At 39.0% G+C, this 13,856-nt stretch overlaps 3 protein-coding genes across 6 annotated transcripts; 2 read left to right on the forward strand and 1 right to left on the reverse strand.

Moving 5' to 3' along the window:
* The first annotated feature begins 18 nt into the window (after window positions 1–18).
* On the forward strand, window positions 19–1,504 carry tmem258 (transmembrane protein 258). The gene is made up of 4 exons (XM_068723425.1): window positions 19–92; window positions 435–544; window positions 1,128–1,256; window positions 1,354–1,504. Exons 1-3 carry the CDS (start codon window positions 90–92, stop codon window positions 1,252–1,254), a joined length of 240 nt encoding a protein of 79 aa, XP_068579526.1. The 5' UTR covers window positions 19–89; the 3' UTR covers window positions 1,255–1,256; window positions 1,354–1,504.
* Window positions 1,505–1,811: 307 nt separating this feature from the next.
* tmem138 (transmembrane protein 138) lies at window positions 1,812–4,777 on the reverse strand. 2 transcript variants are annotated; one of them, XM_068723423.1, is made up of 5 exons: window positions 4,651–4,777; window positions 3,685–4,187; window positions 2,738–2,909; window positions 2,529–2,604; window positions 1,812–2,450 (listed from the first exon to the last, which is right to left on the reverse strand). In XM_068723423.1, exons 2-5 carry the CDS (start codon window positions 3,810–3,812, stop codon window positions 2,338–2,340), a joined length of 489 nt encoding a protein of 162 aa, XP_068579524.1. In that variant the 5' UTR covers window positions 3,813–4,187; window positions 4,651–4,777; the 3' UTR covers window positions 1,812–2,337. The 2 variants fall into 2 exon arrangements, with proteins under 2 accessions (XP_068579524.1, XP_068579525.1); XM_068723424.1 differs by lacking the exon at window positions 4,651–4,777 and adding an exon at window positions 4,282–4,351.
* Window positions 4,778–5,110: 333 nt separating this feature from the next.
* cracr2b (calcium release activated channel regulator 2B) lies at window positions 5,111–13,786 on the forward strand. Of its 3 annotated transcripts, none has more exons than XM_068723419.1 (18): window positions 5,111–5,145; window positions 7,122–7,381; window positions 7,459–7,570; window positions 7,657–7,801; window positions 8,709–8,855; window positions 8,979–9,069; window positions 9,161–9,256; window positions 9,340–9,527; window positions 10,107–10,178; window positions 10,353–10,407; window positions 11,361–11,440; window positions 11,547–11,667; window positions 11,878–12,004; window positions 12,104–12,185; window positions 12,362–12,476; window positions 12,703–12,810; window positions 12,940–13,016; window positions 13,540–13,786. In XM_068723419.1, the coding sequence occupies exons 2-18, from the start codon at window positions 7,124–7,126 to the stop codon at window positions 13,622–13,624; spliced, it is 1,959 nt and encodes a 652-aa protein (XP_068579520.1). In that variant the 5' UTR covers window positions 5,111–5,145; window positions 7,122–7,123; the 3' UTR covers window positions 13,625–13,786. The 3 variants fall into 3 exon arrangements, with proteins under 3 accessions (XP_068579520.1, XP_068579522.1, XP_068579523.1); XM_068723421.1 differs by having other exon boundaries at window positions 12,943–13,016; XM_068723422.1 differs by having other exon boundaries at window positions 12,709–12,810.
* Window positions 13,787–13,856: the final 70 nt, after the last annotated feature.

The raw sequence follows: 13,856 nt of genomic DNA on the forward strand, positions 1-13,856 counted from the left end.
TGTACGTCACGAAAAAAAACCAGGAAGTGATAGTCAGTACGTGGCCTTATCATCATCTTCCACAGAGAAGAGCTCCGCTTCATTGCAAAATGGTAGAATCTTTTTCTCGTTTATATAGGTTCAGACTGTAATATATATATTGTAATATACAATGATATACTGTTAATCTGTGCGCGTTATTCACTATTTAACTTGCTAAACAGTGCGTTGTCTGTGTTAAAGTACGCTTCGTGTAGCTACGTGTTTGCAAACTAGCAGAGCAACGTTAGCTTATGTCAAATTCACCGCTTCAGCCGCTCTATTTAAAGAAAAATAAACGAATTATACGCTATATACGCGATACATTATGGGAGGAAGTATAACTAGTTGTTGGGGTGATGTAACGTACGCTTGTCTTAACATGCATGTATCTAAACTCCTCGCTGTGTCTGCAGGAACTCGAGGCTATGACCAGATACACCAGCCCGGTGAACCCGGCTGTGTTCCCCCATCTCACTGTCGTCCTTCTGGCCATCGGCATGTTCTTCACTGCCTGGTTCTTCGTGTATCCTTTCACTGCGTGTTTCACATAACACTGTGTATGTGATTAGCGTGAAATAAGGGACCAGACACCATTGGGGTACTACAACCCACCAGACACCCTCTGGTTTACACTCATTTGAGTAAATGTGAAATCTAAATGATTAAGCAGGTTTGTTACTATTGTGACTTGTATTCATAAGTCAGCCAACATTTCAATTGCTAAGAAATATGTTTTAAACAAGCCCCAACTTGGCCATAATTAGGTGAATGATAAAATTGTTACCCAAACTGTCCACTTTGACCATCCAAACATAGGATAGGATAGGTCACAGAGTTACTTCCTGCTTCAGCCTCAGGGACATGGGGTGTCCACGCAGTAAATTAAGGGGTTATTACAAATTAAGTGTTTTCACTTGCAGTTGTATTTTCAAATAAAATGGTTGCTAATTTTTCAAATTGTTGAAGAAATATACATGATACACTAACATAATGTACAATTATATACTAACTATTATCATAATAAGGTCCACTCAGAGGCATTAGACTCAGAACTTGGCTGTTGGTTGTACTGTTTTTTTATGAGCTGGCCCTTAACTTCTCATCAGCTACGAGGTGACATCAACAAAATACACCAGAGATGTCTACAAAGAGCTGCTGATCTCCCTGGTGGCTTCCCTTTTCATGGGCTTTGGTGTGCTGTTCTTACTACTCTGGGTTGGCATCTATGTATAAAGGTACATTTAACATCTTATTTAGGTCTAGTGTTTTTTATTTGTAATCACTGAAACTGTTTCATAGTGGTTAACTTCTGTTTCCTCTCGTTTCCTTCAGCTTCCTGTGACTGACTTAAAACAATACAACACATTCCGTTGGGACGAAGGACATCACAAACAACATGGACTCGATTTAATTTGACTGCACTGACATTTTGGGATCTTATGGACTCTGGGTTTCTTGTCACAAGTAAAGGGGATTTGTATAACTTTTAGTGTCGTTCTTTGTTCAACCTGATATCTTAAACAACTGTAATAATCCATGGATCACATAGATTGGAACAGTTGTATAAAATGTTGATAAACAATATTATTGAGATGAGACCTGACGTTCACTGGAACTTGACCTGTTGGGTTTTTGAGATTAGAAGGTTATTTTGACACACTGAAGACTTTCACTAGTGGCACCTAAAACCCAAATCCCTGATTAATCTTTGTGTTAAAAATAGAGCAGTCTGTTTCACCTTGTCTATGGGATAATACTGACTATCCTAGTGATGAAGGATTACACTGGGATTAGAGAAGGATTATTTAATAAAAACAGCAGGAACACTATTCAAAGATTCCAACTAAAAGACAACTGGATTCACATGAAATTGAAATTTAAAATTACATTAACCATTTAAACAGCATACTAACCTTACATAAGGCAAAATAAATCAACGTTTCCTCCTTTGCGGGGGAATAACTGAACGTTTCCAACTATTACTACATGTTGTTCTACAAATGGTGCATTAGCATAGATCAAAACAAACTTTCCATCTACTTCTTTCAATGTGTTACATTCTGTCTGCAATTCAAATTGATCTACAAAGGCCACGTAGATTAACAGACAATCCCGCTTAATGCAATACTACCGTGGTTGGCTTACCTGCCATTGTAAACCATTTAACCAATTGCTTGATTGGCTATGAAAAGCCATTAAACACAAAATGGTTGAGACTTGTTTTTTAGACATAAAATAGCCGAACATTCTGAATAGCTGATGATGCTATAATGTCAGAAGAACATTTTACGTCTCTTAAAATCTCAAAACTCTTTTTCACTGCCGACCTCGGGCAAAGGCGTCCCGAAGCCACAGAGAGTCCACGTACAGCCTCGGGTCTCCCATGTACTCTGCTGTTCGTTTGTATAAGTAGTAATACATCACCGCCACTGTTAACAGAAAGAAGTACAGTTACATAAAATAGATTAGTTGCGATGGAAAATGCACCTCTGAATTAATCAGATTACCTGTTCTCTGGAAAACAAAAAGGGCTTGAAGACCATCTGTCCAAACGAAACGGTCTGACTCTAACCATCTAAGGTTCTAGGAAGAAAGACAATACTTATCAGGTATAGATCAAAATCCTCCACATTTACTCTGATATGATTGGTTATCAATATTTTACTTAGATGCAAAAATGTGACATATTTGAGGTGTTAGTGTGACGAAAGCTTACCAACACCCAGCAGTGGAAGCAGATGCTGAGCGTCAGGTAAAGAGCGGAGAACACCAGCAGAGCCCTGAACCTCTCCAGCAGCAGGGACACCAGGCCCACCTGGAACACGTAGGTGTTGAACATCATCAGCAGAATGATGATCACGTTGAACAAGATGGCGATGTCCTGGATGCTGGAGACACAACGTGTACTGGTTTATTTCTACTAGTGGCTTCCGATAGTGTGAGCAGTGTGTGAACAACGCATAAAAAAATACATGTGGCCATGTCAGAGAAGGATATTGTGCAAGACTTGTATGTTACAAGGTTTCTAAACAAAGGTCTTATATTTACAATTAATGAAATTAAACCCTGTATTGCTGCTGACAACTCACAACAAATAGCTCTAGTTATGACAAGGCTTCATTCACTGACCAGGACATTTTGTATTGACAAGTTATTGGGATATAAATGGTTGGTCTATAGTTAATATATTAAAGACATCAGAGCTGCTGACGCATTGCAAATAATTAAACAAAGCGCATTACAGCAGAGTTTTGAGATTACCAGTTACTGAAAGAGTAGAAGAGCAAATTATTTTCAGTTTACAGCCTCCAGGACGATAAATCTCAAAAGAAGTACAAAGACTGTTAGATGAATAATATAAATCTCTGGTAACTATTAGAAGTGCCTGGTTGGCTGCTATTTTATTCAATTAAGGGATTAGTTTTTTAATAAATTATTATTTTCAGCCTTAAATCATATTTAGTCCATCTCTCCCAAGTGAGAGACAAAACTAATTATATAAAGATTAAAATGTAATATATGAAGTATAAACTATAATACATTATATGAATTGAAGAAAGGACAGCAGGGCTGCACATGTTAGAAGCTGTATCCAGAGAGTGTCAGATAGGTTTACTTGATAATGACTTGAACAAGCTGACTCGGTGTGGTTCACTGACTTACATGAAAAGCACTAGCTGGATGACAGGCGCTCCCCTCAGGAGTTCACTGAAGGAGTTGACGAAGAGGTCATAGGCCAACAGTGTCAGCTGGATCAGCAGCACCAGTGAGTAGTTACCAGCCTGGAGCATCTTCAGGGGCTGATCCTGCAGACCACCACACCTCGCAGTCTATTCTCCTCCTCGCTTCTCTTCACACGGGCTAAACGCAGACACGTGATGGTGACACAAGTCTGTTTGGTCTGGATTCAGCCCCTACATACTTGAGTTAAAAAAACACAGCAGAGGTCTAAAAGTTGGCTTCACAACGCATCCATTCACATAGTAAGAAACTGGTGGCTTTTGTCCTTAAATGTTCTACAGCTTTAGGTTTTCTTCACTCCAGGTTGCCCCTCTGTTCATAAACATGTTGGTTGTTCTCCTGCAGGCAGTCCAAGATAGCAGATTCAATGTTTGAGATCTTTTCATATGTTGCATGATGACATCTTTGAGAGTTTCCTTGTCTTCCTGTGAGGAAAAACAGAAAAGCTGTAAAATAAACAACAACAACAACAACACACACGCTGTTAGATATAATAATTTAGCAGTATACTTAACATACTCAGGCTGTTACACAGGCAAGCATGGAAAGGTCAAAACTTGGATTACAGATTAATTTCCCCTAACGTTACGCGAACACCGCTAACGTTATCTCTTTGTTTCTTTCCACGCACCTAATCTAACGTTGTCTATGGCGGTAGTTAGGTAGTCCTGGCATCAGATAATCCTGGAGACGGATAATATAGTTACGACTGTTTCAGAAATTTTAATTCCACAACAAATCACTCGTCTGGCAGTGTGCACAGCTCGGATTTTAACTTCGAGGAACTCCCTCCAGACACGTTTGCTAAGTTAAGCATCACAACACAGACCTTGCTGTGCTCACTGTTGTATAAATCGACTTCACAAACACCAAATAACACCTACTTACCGGAATATGACGTGTGAGGAATGAAACTAAATCACCCGGAGCATAGAAGAACCGCTATGTTGCTCACATTCATACTTTCTTCGGCAGATGATGCTAATTTACCCACTTGGAGCGTCATCTGCTACTTTTCAGCTGTATTTCCGTCAATTCCATGGTAACGCTGCTTCTTACCGTAATAGTAGACATAGAGGTCCACTGAATAGTCATCAAATATATCTATAGAGTTCACGGTATATTTTGTTGTATTTCTCGCAATTACTCTGTTATTTCTTCACCGTGAATAAATGTAGCTGCTGTGTGAATGTGAAAACAAGTTATGAACATTTTGGGGGGGAGGAACTGTCGGTCTTGAATTCGAGGGCTACATTAGACATTACGGTATACTTTCATCACCTCCGATGCTTACTGCCACCTAGCGGCCAACGTGAGTAGTACGTGATTACAGTACTGTGAGCTGATCAAAGGTAGTGGACACCTGCGCCCAGGACTTTGTGGGTGAGTAGTGAAAGTTTCTACAACTTCGATGATTTGATATGAAATACAAGAATGTAAGTCATATAGAAAAATGTATGTTCACTTTCTCCGCTGTGACGCATTAACGACCACTACTAACGGGTGTGTGGGGTTTTGTTCTTAAATAATAAATGTAGGCAGATTGTTACATTACTACATTCTCTTGGTTTTGGTGCTACAATGCTTCAGAATTGGTCGCATGTAAGCCGTTTCATTCACTTCAGGTCTCTGAGCTGAGTTTCAGGCAAAGTTTTTATTTTTTGGTACAGTCGCAAACGCTTATCTGCATTTCACAAAGTATGACTGTCTCGTGTTGACACTTCTCAGAAAGCGTAACGTTAGTCTCTCTGTGACGTGTAGTATAAGTTTGACTGACAGTTTTGTAGCCGATAACTTTTACATTTTCCTTTCCCTGAATGTGAGACATTGCTTCACACACACCAACCTTGTTAAATATGTGTTAGGTGTGTAAGTTTATTTGACCTTTGGCGTGGCTGTTGGCTAACTGGCAAATACAAAATCCTTAACATATAGTGTTTACATAGCCTATTATCTGGGATTCCACCATATCTCTCATGTTATAAGGATGCTTTCATGGATCATAAACTAGAAGCTTTACAAGCTATTATCAGTACATGTTTTTAGGTTTTAGTTTTATGATCATACATTGATTGATACCGGAGGAGAAGTAGGATAATATTTAATTAACACTGAAACAGATTTCGATTCAGAGTGCACCTTTGCATGAAGACCTCCAGAAATATCTTTGTTTTTAATGCTATTTTAATTAAAACATTTATGATTTATGCTGCTATGCTCTTCCTGTGTAATAGAAATGCCATCTAACCTGAAGACGATGTGTGCTTCTTATCTGTCATAAATCACAGCTTTATGAATGTTCATTGGAGAAACTGAGCCATATTTTCTCTGTAGTCCTTAAGAGTCAAAGTGGTTTGCAATTGTGGTATTTCTAACAATGCAAACAACTGCAAATGTTTTATTTGCATCTCCTCTCCCTGGCAATCTGCCCTCCCCTTCGAGTACACAGAAACTCTTCTCACATGATACCATCCTGTTTTTTACCCTCTACACATCCTGGTGCTCAGTCATGGCGCTCCTAGCAGTGACATCGCATCACATGTATTTAAGTTTGTCCTTTAAATAAACACTCAGGGCAACTGGTTGTGCCGCATGAAGCTAAGCATTTATGATATTTTATGATTTTATAATATTAACATGTTCTTTAGAAATAACAGGGCTTCGTATTGGATTCCTCAGAGAGTTTTCAAATCTTATTGAGTGTAAACATGTCAGCCACCTGATCACAGCAGCTGTAGATAATGTGCACAGTCACAGCTTAGTTGTTCTGCACCTCATGTTTGACAAGGGAGGACCTGTAGGGCCAGCTTCTCACAATATCTTGCAGCACTAAGAGACAAGATCCCAAGTGTCATTTCATTCATACTGGTTAAAAAATCTATGTCTCAAACTGGTGCTATCCAGAAATAGACAACACTGTCTAAATACTGAGACACTCTCATTAGGACTGTAACTAATAATGTTTAGCATTATCACTCTTTCAGTTAGTTTAGTCTATAAAATGTCATAAATAGGGCATACAATGCCCATCACAACCTCCTAGAGTCCACGGTGACGTCTTTAAATATCTTCTTTTGTTCAAAGATATTGAGTTTACAAAGATTTTTGACAAAGGAAATCAGGAAATCATCTCATTTTAGAAGTTTGAACCACAGAATAATTGGCATTTTTAAAAATATTTATGGTTGAAAAAATATCAAAATAGTTGCATATTATTTATTGTGTTTCACGGTTCAGCTCTACTTCTCATGACTGCCAGACAAATACAGTTTAGCATTCAATGCCAAATGAGAAACTAAGAGGTCATCAAGTACATAATACTTAATAATACACACCCATCGTTGTCCGTCTGTGTGCAGTAATGTCTAAGTGGCTGAATGATGGAGAAGTGCTGGTCGGTCAAGGCAGCGGTGAGGCAGCACCAGTGAGCCCCAGACTGCAGGGCCTGTCAGCTGGGAGCCCCAGACCCGGACAGAGTGTTTATAGTCCACTGGCTTCACCCAGAGCCAGAGAGGCAGGGCCAGGGAGCCCACAGGCAGAGACCATGGGCAAGGCCAAGGAGCTGTTTGTGCTCTGTGACAAAGAGGGGAAAGGCTTCATCACAAAGCGGGATATGCAGGTGAGCAGCCGATGTGGTAGAATTCAATAATTCAGGCTGATGGTAGAGTGCTGAACTTTCCATCTTCTTCTGTTCAGAGGCTACAGGCGGAGCTGCCGCTGTCCCCCGAGCAGCTGGAGACGGTGTTTGAGAGTCTGGACCGAGCGAGCAATGGATTCCTTACTCCTGTTGAGTTCAACACAGGACTTGGTAAGTGTTGTGCACTATGACGTCTATATGGGGGAGAGCCACTGTATGAACCAAATCCACTGTGCCTCTCTCTATCTGTGGTGCAGGCGGGTTAGTGGGGCTGGAGGACTCGACTGAGCCAAGTCAAAACCAATCAGAAGATATGGACCAGATGAACTGCTCCCAGGACACCCGTGCTGTTAGATTTGTGAACATACTGATGGAGCTCGGAGCAGATAAACTTTTTAAGGAGTAAGATTACTGACGTAAAGTCATTTCCGTCAGACGGTACATTAAATGTTGCCCCAACAGTCGCAATGTAGAACTATCTACACTCAGGTGTCAGTTTGTTAGGTACAACTCGCTTAAAATGATGCAGTTTAAAACAGGTTGCTCTGTTATTTAGCCTACCTTTACTTTCCTAAATGTTGACATAAACAGACGGAACAATAGTAGAAACATGTGTCAGGATAATGCAGTACAATTGACACTGTAGCCTCAAATGTCACCATAAATTTCAATCAAAATCTCCCTAAACACACAACATTATAACCTTTCCTGAAGGTAGGATTCATTGCAGGACTGTTGTATTAGACTGCATACGTACCCAAAAAATAATAAATATTCAAATATTAGCACAAGGGTGGTTAGCACGTTTGCTTTATGTGGAACTACTTGGATATTTACTTGAAGCTGAAGGATAGTGAGGTGTTAATGGGATGGGGAAGTTTTAAATGAGATGAATAGATAAGGAAGTGATCTTAAAAAAGTGAATAAACAGTACATGGTGCATTTTCTCTATCGTGCACTACAGTTATAGTAACAGCACGTTGTCCCGGCAGGTCCATATGAAGTTTTTAAGGTTGTTTTATTTTATCATGATTCTTTGCCACTTCGATACAACCTTGTATGTACATTATCTTATACGTTTTATATCGTAGATATTTTATTATTCTCTCCTAAACAAAAATGTAAACTATTAGTTTCTTGAGTAAACAATGCAAATCTTTGAGCTGGATAACTTATACAGGAACCAAGAAGCTTGATGCATAGATACTGTATATTTTCAGTTTGTTATTAAAACCCTGTGAGTGAGTGATTCTGGGCTGTTAAGGTTTGATGTCCTCCATCGCTTTGATAGTTGTTTGTTGTGTTTCAGTCAGCAGGAGCTCTCTTCTCTGTGGTGTGAACTCCAGAGGGACAGACCAGAGCTGCTGGGCGTCCTGGACGACGTCCTGATCCACGCAGTGTCTCATTTAGAGGACTCCATCAGAGAGAGAGACAGTCTGGAACAAGCTCTACGCAGGTCACAGCTTCCTCCCGCGGTCCTCTGCATATGGAACCACTCATTGTGGCCTATTCAACTGTGAGTATTCACGCCGTGTTGAGTTTTCTAAAATCATTCAACTGTAATTCTTTTGTGTTTCAGACGGGAGAGGGAACATGATGAGGTTGTTCGGTCCATATATGAAGAAATGGAAAACCAAATCAGAGAGGAGAGAGAGAAACGTCAGGCTCAGGTGCATACTTGTGCTATTTAATCCTGCCTTTGTGCCATTTAACAAAAGTGATCATCATAATATCCTTTAATGAATTTATTGTGAAATCAAGGACAGTATTGGACAGAAGCAGAGAGGACAACAACTTGAGGAGGAGCTGAAGATGCGTGAGCAAGAGCTGGAGAATTCACTGACCAAACAGAGAGAGGTACACGTTGAAATAGTACTGCTGTTATTTCTGAACAGTTTTAGTTCAATGAATGAATCAACAGGACCTGTCTTTGTCCTAAGCTGGAAACCAGAATCCGGCAGCTGAGCTGTGAACAGGCAAACATCAAGGAGCAGAACCAGCAGCTGCGGAGCCTCAACGTCCAGTTACAGGAGCAGGTGGAGCGCAGCAGAGAGCAGCTGCAGGCTGCTCTGGGTCAGCTCAGCCTGCATCAGGTCAGCGCTGCCCAGGAACAAGTGGCCAGGCAGAGGTGAGTGGCTAACCGCACAAGAGCGAGAGTTCAACAAAAACGTCCCTGGCAGCTGGTCTGATAATATAATAGGATATAATACCAGGAGTTAAGGGGAAGGCTTTCATGATTGTTCATTATTTTATTTATTATTTTTTTTCAACGAATCCCATTAAAAGACATATTTCGTAAAAATGATTTACATACAAGCATACTGTACAAATGTGTTTTTTTTTTATTGTGTTAGCTTATATTCAGAAGTAAGTAGTGTTGTTGTTGGAGACCATTTTTTGTCATGGATTAATAAACATTAGGTATTTTCTAGTGAGTATTTATGGCAGCAGGACGGTGTTTGTGTGATCGACTCAAAATAAAATACAGTGCCCGTGTTCATCATAATAAAAGAGCATGTCGCCCAGAGCAACAGTGTGGCTGATTAATGTATTGTAATAGTCTATGGCACAAATTAATAAGTTATAATAGTCTTTGGTTACATGGGCAGCACTTAAAATAATCAATTTATAGTTGGGTTTTGTCTTTTGTGGACGGTAAGAAGAATAAATAGCAATCTTTAACAATAGTTTGTTTGCTTCACTGTAGAAACGTGATGAAGGTGTCGAGGAACATGCAGAAAGAGAAGGACAGTCTCTTCAGACAACTGGAGCTATTGAGGTATGTACTGTATAAACAGCTGCTGTCTGCTGTTTCAATCAAGTTCATTAAACATTAAAGACATTTCCTGAAAAGAATGTATTGGTGTCTCTAAAGCAATGAATGTAATTCCAGAGTTTTTACTTTTCAGCCAGTGTGATGTTTGTTCTAAATGATTACCTCTCTTTATTTTAGGGATATGAACAAAAGGCTGCGAGATGAGAAGGATGCCCAACAGTCTCAGAAGAGGGTTAGTCACAGAAGCTCTGTCCTTCCTCCTCTGCCTCTAACTTATTATCTCAGTGAAGACCTTTGTACCCCGTGGACACAGCAGATTTATCCAACCTAAGCTAAGTCTGGGAATGGCTTCATGCTTTATTCCTTCCTGTGGACAATGATTATTTATATGGGCAGCTGTTATTGTTGGGTTATTGATTGAACGTGTGTTCATTGACCCTGTTTGGGATTTTTGCGATGTCAGCAATGTTTTGTTTATGTTTTTGTAGATGTAGTCAGTGAAGTGAAAGATTTTGTTGAATAGACATTTGTTCTATCTGTGCCAATTTAAAGAAAGGAGCGTTTTATATGTTTATTAACGACACTTGACGAAAGCACTATTTATTAACTTAAGTGTGTCAGTATTTACCAAACTAATAAAGTGTTTTGTTTGTCACAATTCATAAAGGAGTCATGATCTATTATCAGGTTCTCCTTTATCCAATCCACATTCTTAAATATATGTCATTTTTGCCAAAGCTGTTAACTGTGGCTAATTTTTATTTTTAACTTGTACTAACAATCATCTCTCTTGATCAAAGTTTCTGAACAAGTAAAATACAAAGAATACAAAATAGTCTCACAAGAAACGGCATTGACCATTACACAATAAACACCTGTCGTTTTTTTCTAGTATTTTTGTCTTGCCGTATAAATTATAATCAAACAAGTATATTGCTGATAAATAATTGTGATATTTAACTACTTTGTAGCAGAATAAATGTCACTATTGAACTAAATTATTGCCTTTTTTAATGTATTTAATTTCACCTTGTGAGGCAATTAGTATTTCTTTAAGGAATACAGTTAATGTTTGTTGGAAACTTAGCATAGCATGTCCATATATTTATACTATATAAAACGTATATTATTTAAATCTTAATGCTACTCATTTCTTCTGCCTCACTTCCCACAAAAAACATGTAGAATCCAAATGTCACAAAGCCTTTAAAGAAGAAAGGGTCAATTATAGGCAACTACTTACTGCAAGACAAGCTACTGAAAAGGTTTGTATGACTGACAGCTTCTGATATCACATCTATCATATTTGCAGTGATGCAAGGCATATTGCCAGAGGAAGCAACTAATTGTGTGTATTTATTGATTCTGAAGACAGCTGAGCTCATCTGATGAGTTGGAGCACAACAAAGACACAGAGGTCTCAAACTCATCCAAGAGACACCAACCGTCATGTAGAGTCAGGTGTGAAAATGTTGAACAGGTGCAAACTCAGGTAGGGAACATATTAAATTTACAAATACATTATTCCCAAATCTTTCAGTTTTATTATACAGCTGCAACAGCTGGATAACTTTTAATGATGAAGCTAATAATCTGAGCACAGTTAAAGGTTCATCCTCTTAAACGCAGAGAACATGAACATGAACATGAACATGACTCTGATGTCATGATGTTAAGTTTGGTTCCTTTACCTGCATTTTAGAGAACAATTGTCAGTCCTCAGCGAGTGTTCAAGGTGGTATTTCTGGGTAACTCAGGCGTTGGTAAGAGCTCCTTCATCCAGCACTACTGCACGGGACACTTCAACAGGAAAATGAGCGCTACTGTCGGTAAGCTCTTCTCTTATTATCACTCTTTCACAATGACTAATGTTCTCCTCAGTTTACATATACGTAAAGTATGACACCATGGGTCTCTGTTGCTTCTAGGTATCGATTTCCAGATGAAGATGTTAACTCTGGGCTCCACCATCATCACCCTGCAGCTGTGGGACACTGCAGGACAGGAGAGGTCAGATGTATCGCAGTTTATTCACAAGTTTACCAGCCATGTGCTTTTTTTTGTGGCCTTTCATATTTTACATTATACCGTGTGAGCTGTAGGATCTTTTTTCTGGCCACCTGATGAGTCAAAATTATCTTTTTTTAGGTGACATTTTTCTTATTCATTTTCTTATTCCTGTTCAGGTTTCGCAGCATAACTGAGCAGTACTACCGCAAAGCTGACGGTATTCTTGCCATGTATGACATAACTCAGTCCTCCTCCTTTGCTGCCGTGAGAGCATGGATGGACTCCGTGAAGGTGAGCAGGTGGAGATGGAATGGAAGGAAAACAACATGCAAAACCATTTGTCCGAATTTGAATACAGATGCAGCTGATCGACGATCCAGGAATCTATAGACACTAATGCTCAATTCAGATTTTTATTTTGTAGGATATTTTTGTTTGATGTCTGTGTAGATAATATAATAGCATTTCTCACCTTTTTTGCTTCAGTTTTCAACACTAATAGAAGTGTCTTTCCCAGGAGAAGATGTGTGAAGGTGCGGTACTGATGCTGCTGGCGAACAAACTGGACCTGACAGACAGTCACAGCAGACAAGTGAAAACAGAAGAAGGGCAGAGACTAGCAGACGTGAGGCACATTTGAATATTCAAACTACTTTCCACAGTGATTCACTCACAATGCTTTGCTAACAACGGAACATTATCTTTGAAATGTATTAAATGAAATGGGTTTTTTTTTACTTCCTGGTTTATACAGCAGCATCAAGCTTTGTTTTACGAGTGCAGTGCAAAAACTGGATGTAACGTGGAGGAGCTGATGACTTCTCTTGCTGGGTATGGCATCAACTTTCTTTGTTATGTATGACATTCACATCATCTGGATCCTGCAAAATGTTTGGCATTTTGTTGGCACAATTTGTCACTGTAGCCAAAATACACTCTGTTACCAGTTTATCAGGTATGCAGTCTAGTACGTATGTTATAGTGATTTGAGAGGTTTTGATTCAACTTTACAGTCATTGTTTGTGGTGCTGTTGAATTGTATTGCGTTATAACAAGAGGTGTGTCTAAAAAGAGAAGCAATTATTGAATAATCTGCTGATTTTTGACTGATCGATTATAGTTCATAAAATGCGTGCTGTCTTCAGATAGCATATGTTGTCTGACAAGCAATTCAAAACCTGAAAGATATTCATTTTAAAATGATATAAAACCTAGAGAGGTAGCATCATTACAATTGAAAACCTGGAATTAGAAAATATTTGTTGTCAATTGATTTAGGTCAGTTACTAATTACTTTATCGACTAATTGTCTTGCTTCTGCTGCGCAATGATTCAATCGTTTTCTTCCTTTCAGAATGTTAGTCTCCCAGCATGATCGACAATGTGAAGATACACTTTTACTGACTGACGGCATGGCTAAAAGAGGCTGCTGCACATAAACAGAGGACTATAAGCTCTAAGTCCTAAGGTCACGTAAATCACTTGAAGACACAAACATCCGCATTTTTCTGAGAACAAATTAACTGAACAGTATCAGTAATGTTTGCCTATGTTGTTATGTATCTTCATAATCTATCAAATAAATTATATTTTTGATGCAATAGTCTTGATGTAATTTTGTTGTTATAGCCTTTTTTTTAAACTCTTTGAGCAACATCTTACAAGCTGCAC

This window comes from Cebidichthys violaceus, unplaced genomic scaffold (assembly GCF_023349555.1).
Source record: "Cebidichthys violaceus isolate CVI_PGR_0920_01 unplaced genomic scaffold, fCebVio1.0.p SCAF_3, whole genome shotgun sequence".
Classification (NCBI taxonomy): Eukaryota; Metazoa; Chordata; class Actinopteri; order Perciformes; family Stichaeidae; genus Cebidichthys; species Cebidichthys violaceus.

Excerpts from the sequence above, each read along its gene's own strand:
- cracr2b (XM_068723419.1), top strand. The coding sequence starts at position 7,124 with ATGTCTAAGTGGCTGAATGATGGAGAAGTGCTGGTCGGTCAAGGCAGC. Across the intron at positions 10,179-10,352 it reads AGACAACTGGAGCTATTGAG|GGATATGAACAAAAGGCTGC; the intron begins GTATGTACTGTA and ends TCTTTATTTTAG. Across the intron at positions 11,668-11,877 it reads TTGAACAGGTGCAAACTCAG|AGAACAATTGTCAGTCCTCA; the intron begins GTAGGGAACATA and ends CCTGCATTTTAG.
- tmem258 (XM_068723425.1), top strand. Across the intron at positions 545-1,127 it reads TTCACTGCCTGGTTCTTCGT|CTACGAGGTGACATCAACAA; the intron begins GTATCCTTTCAC and ends ACTTCTCATCAG.
- tmem138 (XM_068723423.1), bottom strand. The coding sequence starts at position 3,812 with ATGCTCCAGGCTGGTAACTACTCACTGGTGCTGCTGATCCAGCTGACA. Across the intron at positions 2,910-3,684 it reads ATCCAGCTAGTGCTTTTCAT|CATCCAGGACATCGCCATCT; the intron begins GTAAGTCAGTGA and ends TTGTGTCTCCAG. Across the intron at positions 2,605-2,737 it reads GCTTCCACTGCTGGGTGTTG|AACCTTAGATGGTTAGAGTC; the intron begins GTAAGCTTTCGT and ends CTTTCTTCCTAG.